This window comes from Hyaena hyaena, unplaced genomic scaffold, assembly GCF_003009895.1.
Source record: "Hyaena hyaena isolate Hyena2069 unplaced genomic scaffold, ASM300989v1 scaffold_30, whole genome shotgun sequence".
Lineage (NCBI taxonomy): Eukaryota > Metazoa > Chordata > Mammalia > Carnivora > Hyaenidae > Hyaena > Hyaena hyaena.
In genome coordinates, this window is record NW_024080662.1 from 1,031,859 (window position 1) to 1,044,798 (window position 12,940).

Here is a 12,940-nt window from a genome sequence, read left to right on the forward strand (position 1 = left end):
ATCTCTGTGTATGTGGAGCTGGCCTGTATCAGTCTGTCTGATCACATGACACTGGCCTGACCAATATCCCATGGCCAGCTCCTGGGCCCAACATACCCCAAGCCTCTATGCCTGACCGGGGTAGTTGATGAGAAATCCAGAGAAAGGATGCCCAGACATAAAGGGCTCAACAGGCATGGCCAGACCCTGGACTACAGACGTGGCCGTCACTGGTGCTGCTGTTCTCCTGATGCTATAACCCTGCCCCACCCTGTCTCTGGACATGCTTAAGCTTCTCCTTTTTGGGCCTCTACCTCCAATAAGAGGAATCCTCTCTGATATCCCCAATGTGTGCCTTGCTGGCTGGGCTATGCTCTCCTCACGCTCCAGTACCAAATGTGTCCATTCCCCACGGGGCATCCTTCATGAGACTTGGGTCTTGCACTGGCCATAGGATTGATTCACACCCAGATAGTCGGGGGCCAGTGGAGACTCTCTTCCCTGCACAGGGACTCCTGGCTGGCTCCAACCTGGCCGTGTGTCGGACCTTGCACATGTATCTGAAGTATGGCATCTCAACTAGTTCTCCCAGAAGCCTAAGACAGAATGCTCTCACCCCTATTCCATGTGGAGGAGACAGGGCTCCCTGAGACCACTATCACCAGAGGCAGCTGATGGCCTCTCACCTGGTGCCCCCGATGCAGCCCCTGACCCGAATAAGCCCAGCCCAGCCCTGAATAGCACACGTGCCAGGCCCTTTGCCCAGGGAGGCCTGACTTCTCAAGGGTATGGCTGGTATTTTGACAATTCTAATAAGATCAGAAACTGGAGGTGTTACTATAACATTTCCAATTCCACTAATTTCTGCACAAACTCTATTTTGAACTGAAAGCCAATTAAAAATTACGCCAGAGGGTACTATTATCCTTCAAAAGATAAATAGGTAAAAAATTTGGAATCAACAACTCTTAATTATAAAATGACTCACTAAATAGCACTATGGTTATTTTTTCAGAGGGAATTTCAGAACGAAAAGGGATCTAGTTCTACTGCTTCCTTCACTGTATGCTCTGGACTCCCTGTCTAGGAAGAAGGTAAAAGGTTTTATACCTCTAAGATGTTGAGGAAAATCCCCAACCTGACAGCCAGACAGTGGGCTCTAATCTCAGGTGGAGCCACGGCAGGTCTAATGGGCCTGTGGGGAGCTGGCAGTGAGGCTGCCCGGGTCCATTTCTCCCTCAAGCCTCCAGCCTACATGCAGACAGGGTCCCTATGCCTCACACTGTGCACAGAGACAGCACAGTCATTCCAAGCCTGGCAGGCTGGCCTTGGTTAGCAAGGTGTGGGAGAGACAGTAGGTCTCTCACACAAAGTAGGTCACAGAGAAGCACACCATTGCTCCGAATGTCAAGTACCATTTGCTGAGGCTAGATCAAAGATAGTCCATGGCCCGGTTACAGTGAAGAAAAGCAACAGTGGTACCGGGAACCACGGGGGGGGGGGGGGGGGCATCATGGCTGCCCACCCATACCTTCCCCAGGACCCCTCTGGGGATAACTGCATTAATAAGCAGAGCCATGAGGAGAAAGGAGTTAGAGAAGCTGGGCTGCCCTCTGATTATTATTAGGAGCAAAAGGCCCCTGGGTGAGGAGGAGCTAAGAACCAGGATACTCAGAAGCTTTGCTGTCAGGCCCATGGAACCCATCAGATCCTGTGGTGACAAAGGTGGTTCTGGCCAAAGAGGTGGCAGGGGGGCAGGACCTGGAGACAGCAGGACGTTGAGGGGGTGGGACAGGGGGCAATGTTGGCTATACAGAAGCAGAAGCTCCGGGACCCAGGAAGGTGACAACCAAGTGGCTAAGGAGAGGCTTGGATCAGAATCCAGATGCTCATCCAAGAGTCAGCATGTGACTGAGACATGTTTGGGCAGAATTAGCACTTCCCTTGGCCTGGCCCAGGGGCTGCTGGAAGGAGCTGTCAGGAACATTTACACTCTTGGACAGAGACGGTTTTCCCCTTCTCTCTGTGCATGTCTCGCTGAGTGAGGAAATGTGGGCCAGGAGGTCTCTCAGGGACAACAGTCCCCTAGGCCGCGCCAGCTCAGCAGTCCAACAGGGCTCACAGTCCCTCAGGATCAGGGTGCGCCACTCAGCTGACAGCAAGTATGTGCCTGGTAGTCTCTGGACTGGAGCTCCTCTGGCTCTCTGGTGGCCCCCTGGTGTTCCCTCCCAACCCTGGTCAGCCAGGCCAACTGTCCTCCAGTGAGCCACTGGACCTAAGGTTTGAGAGGTGGCGGTATGGGACCTCGAGGGCCACATGGGCATCATGTGAGGAGGTCATTTTCTTGCTCAGAGCTGCCTCTTTCTGCATGTTGGGAAATATGGCCTATGACAGCCAAAGCAGTCTTCCTTACCACAGTGGGCTGCTCCAGTGGAGGCCTGATTTAAAACAAATCAGAATTCCCCTGCCCAACCATTGACCATGCATGGCTCAGCCTAGGATCTCCAAGGGCTGTCCATGTCTAAGAGGAAGGGCTTTGGCTTGACCATCTCCTGACGTGCCATAGCTGGGGGTGTATCTGCCTGTCAAGATGAGCCAATCACTCATCTTGACCCTAAGGGCAGTCCAGGGAATGGGACACACCAGTTATGCCCAAGGCAGCCAAAGTAGGGTTCACAAGGATGGCCCTGGGGGCAGGGTGGAGTAAGTAAGGGGCGGAGAAGAGGCAGCCTCCAGGCCTAGGCTCATTCAGCTCTGCCCAGGTACCTCTCACCTTCTGAGACTGCCAGGCTGGGCTCCAAGCTTTGAGAGAAAACTGGACCTCCTATTCTTTTCTATCCAGCTCTGCACAATGCCCAGAACCCTTCCCTGGAGCAAGGATGCAGAGAGACAGGCCCTAACCCCAGAACTTTCTCCAACTTACCTATGGGTAAGAAGAACATCTCTGAGCATCCCCACAAACAGCCCGAGGGAGAACCAGGCCCAGCCAAAGGAAAATATGTGTCCCAAAGACTGGGTTTGACAAGTAGACATCAATACCCATGACCTCAGAAGAGGGGATGGAGGCAGGATACCACCTGGCTGGGCTGGAACCTGGGCAATGGGGCACAGCCCTGTGCCTACCAGCCCTTCAACCCCCTGTGTGGGTCATATACTGAGGGCAGGCTGGAACCTCAGGTTCTCCCCACCTGAGCAGGGGAGGTTGGAATCTTCCATTGAGGCCATGCCCAGGATAGCTGGGAGTGAGGAGGCCAGTTCAGGGCATCCTGAGCTTGGCTACCTCTAGGACTGGCCTCAGGGCACCGGTTAGCCAGTCAGAGGCAGCGGGCACCATTACCCCATCCACTGTGCCAGCTGGTTTTCTGAGGGGAACAACAAGCCTGGGGGCAGGGACAGAAAATGGAGTACAGCCCCTCTGTAGCTGTGTAGGGGCCCCACAACTGCTGAAGACCTGGCTCTCTACAGCCCCTTCTGGCTCCCATGCCTCCCAGGCCCCCCATTACTCCAGGTCTTGGTCCAGCTCTCTTACCTCTACCAGGTGAGGCGTTGGGTTGAAGCCACACAGGTTGCACACCTGGAGCTTGCAGGTGGTGCAGGTGTTATAGTTGGCTGGGGCCTTGCTGCCCACATTGAGCTCAGCTTGGCACAGTGGGCAGGTGGACCTTTCCTTCGGCGTGGTCTTTGGCTTGGCAGTAGCCTTGGTCGCTGCCTGGTGTTCCGCTCTGCCATGCTTTGGACTGGTTGTTCCCCCAGTTCTTGCCAGGGCTCCAGGCCCCGATCCAGGACTTGGTCTGGCTCCAGGCTCAGTTTTGGCTCCAGGTGCTGGCCCAGGGCCTGGGGGTCTCGGGCCAGCCTCCTTGCTGGCATCACTGAAGACAATCTTAGGTGGCCCTTTGCTGGGGGCCACTTGGCCCTGGTGCTCAGCCTCGGGCTGCACAGACATGAGGGTACTTGCCTGGGTCAGCAGTGATGCTCCAAGGCCAAAGAGCTTCCCAGTGAGGCCCTCCTGGGTCTGCTCAGCAGCACCAGGCCCAGAGGGCACTGTGGTGGCACTTTTGGCCAGGGCCTCTCCTACAGGTGGCCTGGGATCTGCTGTGGAAGGCTTGATGGGGAGAGGGGGCTGAGGAGACACCCTCCCCACCTCCGGAGGGACAGCTGCTTGGGCAGGCCCCGGCACTGAGGTGGCCCTGGCGGTCTCAGGCTGGCGGAGGCCTGACTGTGGTGCCCCTGGGCCCTGCGATCTCTCTTGCTCCGGCTTCCCCAGGGGCTGTTTGGCTGGGGACTGGGCAGGAGACAGGGCCGGGGAGTGCAGCTGCTGCTGGCTCTTGGAGCGAGGTGCAGTGGTCATGTCCATCCCCAGAGCCCTCTGCATCTGGCAGTTCAGACAGAGCCATTCCTTCACCTGAGGAGGAAGTATCATGGTCATCAGGGTGGTCGGGACTGATGGTGCTCATAGCTCGGGCCACTGCAGGCCTCCCAGCAGCCAGGGCCAGCTCCTAACATGGGCAGGAGCAGCAAGGACCGCTCAGGTGTTTCTGGGGTGCCAGGGGGCAGAGCTGACTGAGCTCATGGGACTGCCCTGACTTCTGGAAGCTGTCACCTGCCTGGAGCAGAACAGGGGCAGTCACACACAGTCTCCACCCCCCAACCACCTATCTGCTGTCTGCCAGACCCTCCTGCTCAAGAGTCTTCCCCACTGCCCACTGGCTACCTCTGATCTCTGTACATTATTCCATCTCCATGCCCTGCCTCACCAATGACCCCAAAAGCCTCCAACTGGTCACTCTCCTTCCCCGCCTGCCCCCTTAGGGCCATTTCCACACAGCAGCCAGAGTGATCTTTTAAACCAAAAACAAAAGGATGGCCTTAGTACAGTGCCTGTACTAAGATATTCAATTAGAAACTTGCAAAATGAGGGGCGCCTGGGTGGCTTAGTCGGTTGGGCGTCCGACTTTCGCTTAGGTCATGATCTCGCGGTTCGAGCCCCGCATCGGGCTCTGTGCTGACTGCCAGCTCAGAGCCTGGAGCCTGTTTCAGTCTGTGATTCCCTCTCTCTCTGACCCTCCCCTGCTGACGCTGTCTCTCTCTCTCTCTCCTAGAAATAAATAAAAAATATTAAAAAAAAAAAAAAGAAACTTGCAAAATGAATAAATAAGTGAAAAGTAATAGGAGGGAGAGGAAGGCATAGAAAAGAAAAGAAACCAGGGCGCCTGGGTGGCTCAGTCGGTTAAGCATCCAACTTCGGCTCAGGCCACCAACTCACAGCTCATGAGTTCGAGCCCCACATCAGGCTCTGTGCTGAAAGCTCAGAGACTGGAGCCTGTTTCCAATTCTGTGTCTCCCTCTCTCTCTGCCCCCCACCCCCGACCGAAATAAACATAAAAAAAAGAAAAGAAAAGAAACCATGATCCCTGTCCTGGAGGAAATTAGAGTCTAGCTGAGGACACAAGATATATATGAACAATCTTGAGAGCAAAATAATGCAATGTAAGTGATGATGTAAGTAGAATAAAAAAGTTTTTTTTTTCCCCTTAAGCAAGACACGTTTTTTAAGAAAATGGGATAATCTGTGCCTCCAAAACAAAAAGTCATGTGCTGCTATTTATGTGATGGACATGTAGTGTCTTTCTGCATCAACCCCTCCCTGAATAAAGTGAATGCATGACTCAGGTTGGGCCAATCACTGGTTTCAGCAAGGGGCGCAGGGACAGGTATGTGACCTTGCAAACACGGCTGATCAGAGCCCTTGGTGAATGAACAATAGGAGAGAGTGGGCTTTTTTCCTTTGGGATTACTCGTATAGGAAATTAGCCTTAGAGTGGTCAGCAGCCCTCTTTCCCTGCATGCAGCAAGATGCTAAGGATAACATCAATAGACAGTCAGAAGCAGACCAAGGTAAGGAGAGAGGAACAGATCTGATGAGTTCATTTAATTCCCTGGATTCAGTTATGCCTTAAGCCTGTCCTTGGACTTCCAGGTGCATGAGCCAATAATATTTTTTTCCTCCAAAAAATCTACATACAAATCAGAGCCTATCAGTTACAGGCTCAAATCCCTTAGTGGATTCCCATCATGTGTGCCATGGGAACTCACCATGGCCCATGAGGTCCCGTGATCTACCCCAGCACTTTCCTTACTCTGGCCTCCTTCCTTGCCATCTCCCCTTTTAGTGGTCTTACCCCAGAGATGCTGGGCCTCCTGTTCTGCCAAGTAGTCCCCTAAGCTCACTTCTGTAACCAGGGCCTCTGGCCTCACAATTTTCTCTGCCCTCGTTGGCTATCTAGGCCTCAGATCTTCCCATCAGGGCCCTCTCTGGCCACACAATCTAACATACCCCCCCAGGCACTCTGTATCTAATCACCCACTTCATTTTCTTCACAGTGCTTATTCCTTCCCGAAATATCTACCAATTTGTTTCCCTGGGTGTCTCCTATCTCCCCACCTAGCTCATGAGCTCTGGTTGAGGTGTTCTCAGGACTGCACAGAATGTGTGGCATAGAGCAGGGCTCATTCCAGAGAGGCTTCTTGTGGGATTAATCCCAACAACTATTAAAGGGGGTAGGGGGGAGGGAACACAGTTCCCACAAGGCCAAAGCTAAGAGATTGGAGATTCGGTGCCCCAAAGAGGCTCCTTCTTTTCAACCAGAGCTGAGGCTGCAGCCAAGGGTGCTCCATCTATGTTTATCGCCAGAGCCTTTGAAAGCACCATGGTATTCCAGTCACAAGGGAAAGGGCCAATCCGGTTCCTGAGGCAAAAAGCCCCCCCCCCCCACCTCCGGCCACCCTCAGGAGTGCCTCCAGTCCTGCTCTCTGCCTTGAGGCAACAGGGCTGTGTAGCTGCTGCTTTAGCTGACTTGCTAGCTGGGGAGTCTAGGCTGGGCTGTGTTGCCCAGCAGGCCCAAAGCAGCATTCTAGGATGGGGGGAACACTGCACTCTGGTGAGCGCCCCCTTGTGCCCAGCACCACACAGGGCATGTTCATAGTCTGCATGTTCATTTAGTTTTCACAGTGGAGAAAACCAAGGTGTGATATAATTTAACCACATACTCTTGTGGTTACCCAGCCAGGAAGTGGTGTTGCGGATAAGACCAACCCCGGCAGCCCCGCCCAGCTCCCGAGCTGCAGCCTGGAGCCTGGTGCCTTCTGCATTCCTGCCTCTTCCAAAGTCCACTCAGCCTCATGCAGTCAAGTCATGGGTTTACAAGGCCCCTCTGCAAAACACTAACAGAGCCCTCAAAGGCCAAGCCCAGTTCCAGAAACTCTAAGAACAGTGATGCCACAGCACTGGGGTATGAAGCCATCCCCCCAGATGGGAACTGTCAACTCACCTAGATGTGTTTGAAGACCCAAGGCAACTCTGTCTACTTTTGGACAGAGAGAGCCTCAGAGGAAACAATTTGGGTACCTGGGACTCAGTCCAAAGACCCCTTTAGAAAGTCACTCTTGAGTGAGGAGGACTCACTTCCCATCAAAGTGGGAGCTCCCAGGGGCAAGCTGTTTCTGCTCATCCTCAGATGGATCCCTGGAGGGGACTAGCCTTCTGAGGGGAGGCCCAGGGCAGCTGCCACAGACCCAGTTCCTATGGTGGGTGCCCAGTGCACACCCCAGGCTCCATTTCCACTGTACACCTGCAGGCTATAGCATGCCCTGAGGTGAGACTTCTGAGAAGAGGAATCTGGAACATAAAGCTCCTTATCCTGGGACTTCAGAGTGACCCTTTCGGGTTCTGGACAGGGTTGAATAAGGGCATGTGCTAAAACTCCTGCACTCACCACCAGAACCTTCCCTTACCCAGCCTCCGTCACCCAGGCTGTCACAGGCACTCACCTAAAATAGAACCTCTCCAAGAAACAGCTAAAACACCCCTCAGTGACTCATCACCCAGATGGGCACAGCTATTTCTATCCAGCCTCTTCGAGATGGCAAGGAGCCTTGACCACGCCCTCTTCCAGCCCCACCCAGGCTGAGGCCCAGGCAGAAAGGCCTCTCAGAGAGGACACTAGGAAGGGAGCTCTCTGAAAACAGCAAGACTTCCCTCTGTCTCTCCTACAGACTGTCAGGAGCTTGATTGGAAGGGTTCAGCCTTAACGTCTTCTTCCCTCCTCCACGGTCCTCACCCTTGTGTTAGGGGGTGGATGCTGTCTACTGGACAGGGGCAGAGATGGCCATGCACCCCAGCTCACCTGCTCACCTAGGCTGGGCATACATGGCCAGACCTGTGGCAGACTCCTCAGCCCTGGGACCAGAGCAGGGAGAGCCTTCCTCATCTGTATTCAGCCATCTGTCTGTAGCTCCTCGGCACCCTCCAATCCAGCTGCCCGCCAGAATCACAGGAAATGGCCTTCTACCAGTGGGACAGGAAACCTGTCTTAGAGTCATGCTGTCCATACCCCCATGAGCCTGACCTGGCACATGGTCAGGAGAGGAGCAGGCCATCCGCCACAGACGCATGTCCCAAGAACCAGAGGTGAGCTAAGGGACTTCCCAGGGCTGCACTGAGGTGGAAGGCTCTGCCCAGACACCGGCTTTTTCAGGCTGACCCTTCTTGCCAGCAAGGAAGCCTATCCTGTCATCTCAGAGGCAGGACACCTGTGCAGCCCAGCCCAGTGGGGCCCGAGCAGCAGTATGAAGGGGTAGGCTCAGTGTGGCGCGCAGGCCAAGAGCTGCTTTGGAAGTAGGAGAAGCAGAAGCTACAAGAAAGTGGCTTCCCTCATGGAGCTGCTTCCTGCCCTGCCAGGAGCCTGCTGGGGATTCAGAAAAGCAGGGCCTTGTGGGTTCTGGCTCTGAAGGGACTTTCATCCCAAGAAGAACCTTTCTCAGCTGCTCCCTTACTTGAACTGTTCAATGTACGGAAGGGCAGCTAAGGTGGTACCACCTACCCATGATCCAGAGGCCTGGGGACCAGGCTGGGGGCTCTGTGAACCACATGTTGAATGAGCCAGTTGTGATCTATCTGCAGTGGCCACTCCCTGCTGCTCCCTGCACTGGGTGCTGGGGCTGAGAGGGGAATGGGGGTACTCTGGGGGAGGGTCTTCTACATCTCTCCCATAGGGGCACTGCTGGCACTGAGACCTGCCCCCAAGGCTGAGACCCAGCCTTGCTTGCCATATTTAGCCCCAAAGGATGCTGCAGAGGAAATATACTTCTGCTCCTGAGGTAGAGGCTGCCTCACGGTCGGTCACCTCTTAGGCTGTGACCTGAAGGCCCCCAGCACCAAAAGGTGCTCTTTCCACTCTCCCCTCCTCACCAGCAAGGAAGAAGGAGGGTTGCAGATATCCCTTAGCCTGCCTTCCTGCAGAGAGCGGTGACTTGCCTCTGAGGACTAGCCCTCCCTGGGAGAGAGGGCATTTGGTATGGAGGACCACTCTGCACTGACATGCCTGAGGCCGCATTCATGCTTTTTCCCATTTTGGTACAAGTTCAAACATCACAGAAACAGCTTATAACCAATCCTTCCCTGCTGGTTCCTGGGAGGGTCTCACTGGCCCGTGTGACTCTCCATGCTCTTCTGGGCTGTGAATCACTAGCCAGGCCTCAACAGAAGGCAATATCCCACTGTGGCCCCTGGACCAATGGTGGTCCAGAGGAGGGAGTCAGGGCTGGCTTGCCCCCTTGCTCTCCCCACAGCACCGGACATACTCCCTGCCCCACCCAGCACCTGGCTACACTCAGGCTTAGGGGCAGGCAGGTACCAGAGGCTCCCAAAAGGCAGGGCACATTAATCCAGACAGGCTTGGCCCATGGGAGAGGCCCTGGGAAACTGCCCAGCATGTGAGGCTACAGTTTGGGGAGTGGAAGCTGGATGTAATTGTTGCTTGGGGCTAGAAGGCCTCACTGGCCTGGAGCTCCAGGAAAAGGAGAGAATCCACCCCCTTGAGGATCTCTAGAAACATCTGCCTTCCACCTTTCACATCTAACTCTTCCCAGCCTCCCCTAGATGGCCTCCTCTCTCTCCTAGGCCCTCGACTGTGTCTTATAAAACATCTTGTCCTGACCAAATCAACTCTCCTATACTCCCTACACACACACACACACACACACACACACACACACACACACACACGTGCACATGCTCTTTGTGGTCCCCCATCAACTATTCCAGGAGAAGCTGCACCTCCCGGACTTCAGAATCTGGCAACAGCTCACCCTCTCTTTAAAATCCCTGGGATGGCTGGGGTTCAGCACTTGGCTTCCTCACCCTTCTCCCCTCCTAGCTGCTGTTGCCTCTAGGCCCCATCATCATGGCCAAGAGTTCTCAAAAGCCCTTGGCCCTTGTTTCCCAGGCTTCCACTGAACTGACTGCCACAGTCACTGCAGATGGCAGCCACTGGCTGACTCAGCCAATACTGCCATCCCCTGTCCTCACTCTCAAACTCAACATCACCTCAAACCATCTCCTCCCAAATCACCCTGTACCTGTCCACCTCCAGCCTTCTAGGTCACTCTCCGGGCCTCCTTACTGTAGCAGTCCTTGGGCCTCCTGGGGACCCCACCCAACAAGCCTCTGCGTTCTGTTTTTCCACAGCCCCTCTGCCTTCACCTGTCTTCCTGACCAGCTGAATCTATGGTCTGTCACGCAGTCGCTCTGGTAAATGTCTGTGCTCTCTTGACCTATGCCTGCTTCAGAATTGGATCCAACCAGATACCTTTTTTCTCTGGGCCTACACCCAAAAAGATAAATGGGCATCAGGTAAATGGACTCCACTGTAAATTAACTTACATCCTAACTTCTCCTGGACACCCACACCTACCTGGTTAAATAACTCACTCCATCTTCCCAGGAAGCTTTTGTCCACAATGGCTCATTCAATTTCTCCTGTCCCTCTTTCTGCCTGTCCCCCTCCCCTGCCCTGCTTCCAATGTCATCAAGTGGAGCCACACGACAGGATGCCTCTTCCACTTTGAGGATCTAGACCTGCCTCTTTGGGGGCACTATCCTTCAACCACACCCCACTCCCCACGTCCCTACACATCCCTTGTCTCTCGGAACCCCAGTGCCATTGTCAACCGCTTTTTGGAACCCTCTCTGGTCTGTGCACCTTTCCTGTGCACACCACTGCCTGTGGTCTCTCCTCTCCTTCTCAGTCAGGCTTCTCAAGTCTTGGCCACATAGATGACCCTCAAAAAACGCTGTGCTGAGTAAAAGAAGTCTGCTCCAAAAGAGCAAAAAAGAGCACATTCTGTGGGATTCCATTTATATGGAGCTCTAGAACAGGCAAAACTTGTCTATGATGGATAAAAATCAGAACAACTGTTGTCTCTGAAGGAGGGGTGGGGATGGACAGGAATGGGGCCTGAAGGGACTTTCTAGGGTGATAAGGAAGTCTACCTTGATAGAGGGGTTTGGCTAACACGGCTGCATGCTTTGTCAAAGCCCACTGAATGGTACACTTGAGCTCTAAACATTACATTTTACCTAACCCCATCCCCACATGCTAAACTCAAGTTAATGAGATGATTACTGAAGTGTTTAGTGGGAAGTATACTGATGTCAATATGCCCATGAATCTCAAAGTTCTCTGGCCCCAACTTGTCTGCTGCACACCAGGGTCTTAGATTTGTCAACCTACTGAACCCCACTTGGATGCTCACAGGCACCTCCAACTTGACATGGCCCAAATGGAAAAATTCCCCATCTCTATCTCCTAACCCCCATGTCCAACACATTTCCAAAATCTGTCTGTCTTGCCTCTGAAATCCACCAGGAGTCTTTCAAGGCTCTTCACTCCCATCACCCCAGTCCCAGCCCCTCCCGGGACCCAGCCCTGCTCCATGGGCTCTTCTCCACCTAGCAGCCAGAGGAGTTGGGGTGTTGTTGTTGAGAGTTTTGTGATAAAATAAACGTAACATAAAATTTGCCATTTAACCATTTTAAGCGTACAATTCAATGGCATTAATTACATTCATAATGTACAACTATCACCAATATCTATTTCTAAAGATATGTTTTTAAATGCACATCTGACCTTCCCACTGCCACTTTCCAAAATCCTCGGAAGCCCATCTAGAGACCCCAGAAAGATCTGTATGCCCTCTGGGTCTGCTCCCAGCACTCCAGGCATCCCAGCCCTGGATTGTTCCCATGCACTTCCCCTCAGGCCTCCCAGGGCCCCACCAGTCCTTAGGCCAACTCCAGTCTAATGTCCCTTCCTTGTATAAGCCCCCAAGAGTCTCAGTGCAGCAGCCCCAGCCTCCCTGCTGGTCCTCCACAGACCTGACCCCTAGGTGTGACTGCCTGAGTGGCTACTGGCGGAAGGGCCCTTTGGGCTCCACACAGCTGAGCAACATACTACTTCATTTCTGCCTGATTCTCCAGTGTCAAGGACAGTTCCTGGCTTAACATAAGGGCTCAAAAGTATGTGCAGGGGAAGGAAAGGATGGGAAGAAGGGAAAGGGCCACCATCTGACAGTGGATACAGGCAGAACTATCCAAGGTGACTAGCCAGCAACTGATAACTTCACTGTAACCTGCCTCTTCCTGCCTCTGGCTTTCTCTATCACCTCCCTTTCCTGCCTCTCCCCTCTGTTCCTTCTCCCTGTTCCCAATTTATTTATTTCTCATTATTTCTCAATTTTTCACTCAATTTCTACTCAATTCCCTTCTCATTCTGTTTCTTTTGCCCACGCATATAAAAGTAGGTGTTTTGGGAATAAAATCTCAGGTTTCTGCTCTGAATTAATTTCACATTCATTCTTAGATAACTGTACAGCCCCCTTCATGGCTAAATGTTGGAGTTCCATGCCTGATAGCTCCAACTATGAAACAGCTCCCACTCTCACACAGCTGTCTCTTCTGCATGTCCCCAAGGGCTCTGGCCTCTGCCCTGCAGTGGTCCAAGCAAGGAGGCCGAGAGTCCTGCCTCCTGCTAGCACGGCCTGGTAGCAGGGCTGGCTGTCCAGGACTGACTGAAGCTGGGCAGGTATTTCCCTATTGACTTGAAGACTGTTTGGCTTCAGGAAG

General features: G+C 53.5%; 1 protein-coding gene across 1 annotated transcript in view; it reads right to left on the minus strand.

Annotated features, from left to right (window-relative positions):
• Positions 1-12,940, minus strand: part of BSN (bassoon presynaptic cytomatrix protein) — a 98,067-nt gene that overhangs the window by 21,371 nt on the left and 63,756 nt on the right. Inside the window, exon 4 of the mRNA XM_039227993.1 lies at positions 3,509-4,381. Within this exon, the coding sequence (XP_039083924.1) occupies positions 3,509-4,381 (873 nt within the window). The remainder of the gene's footprint in view (positions 1-3,508; positions 4,382-12,940) is intronic.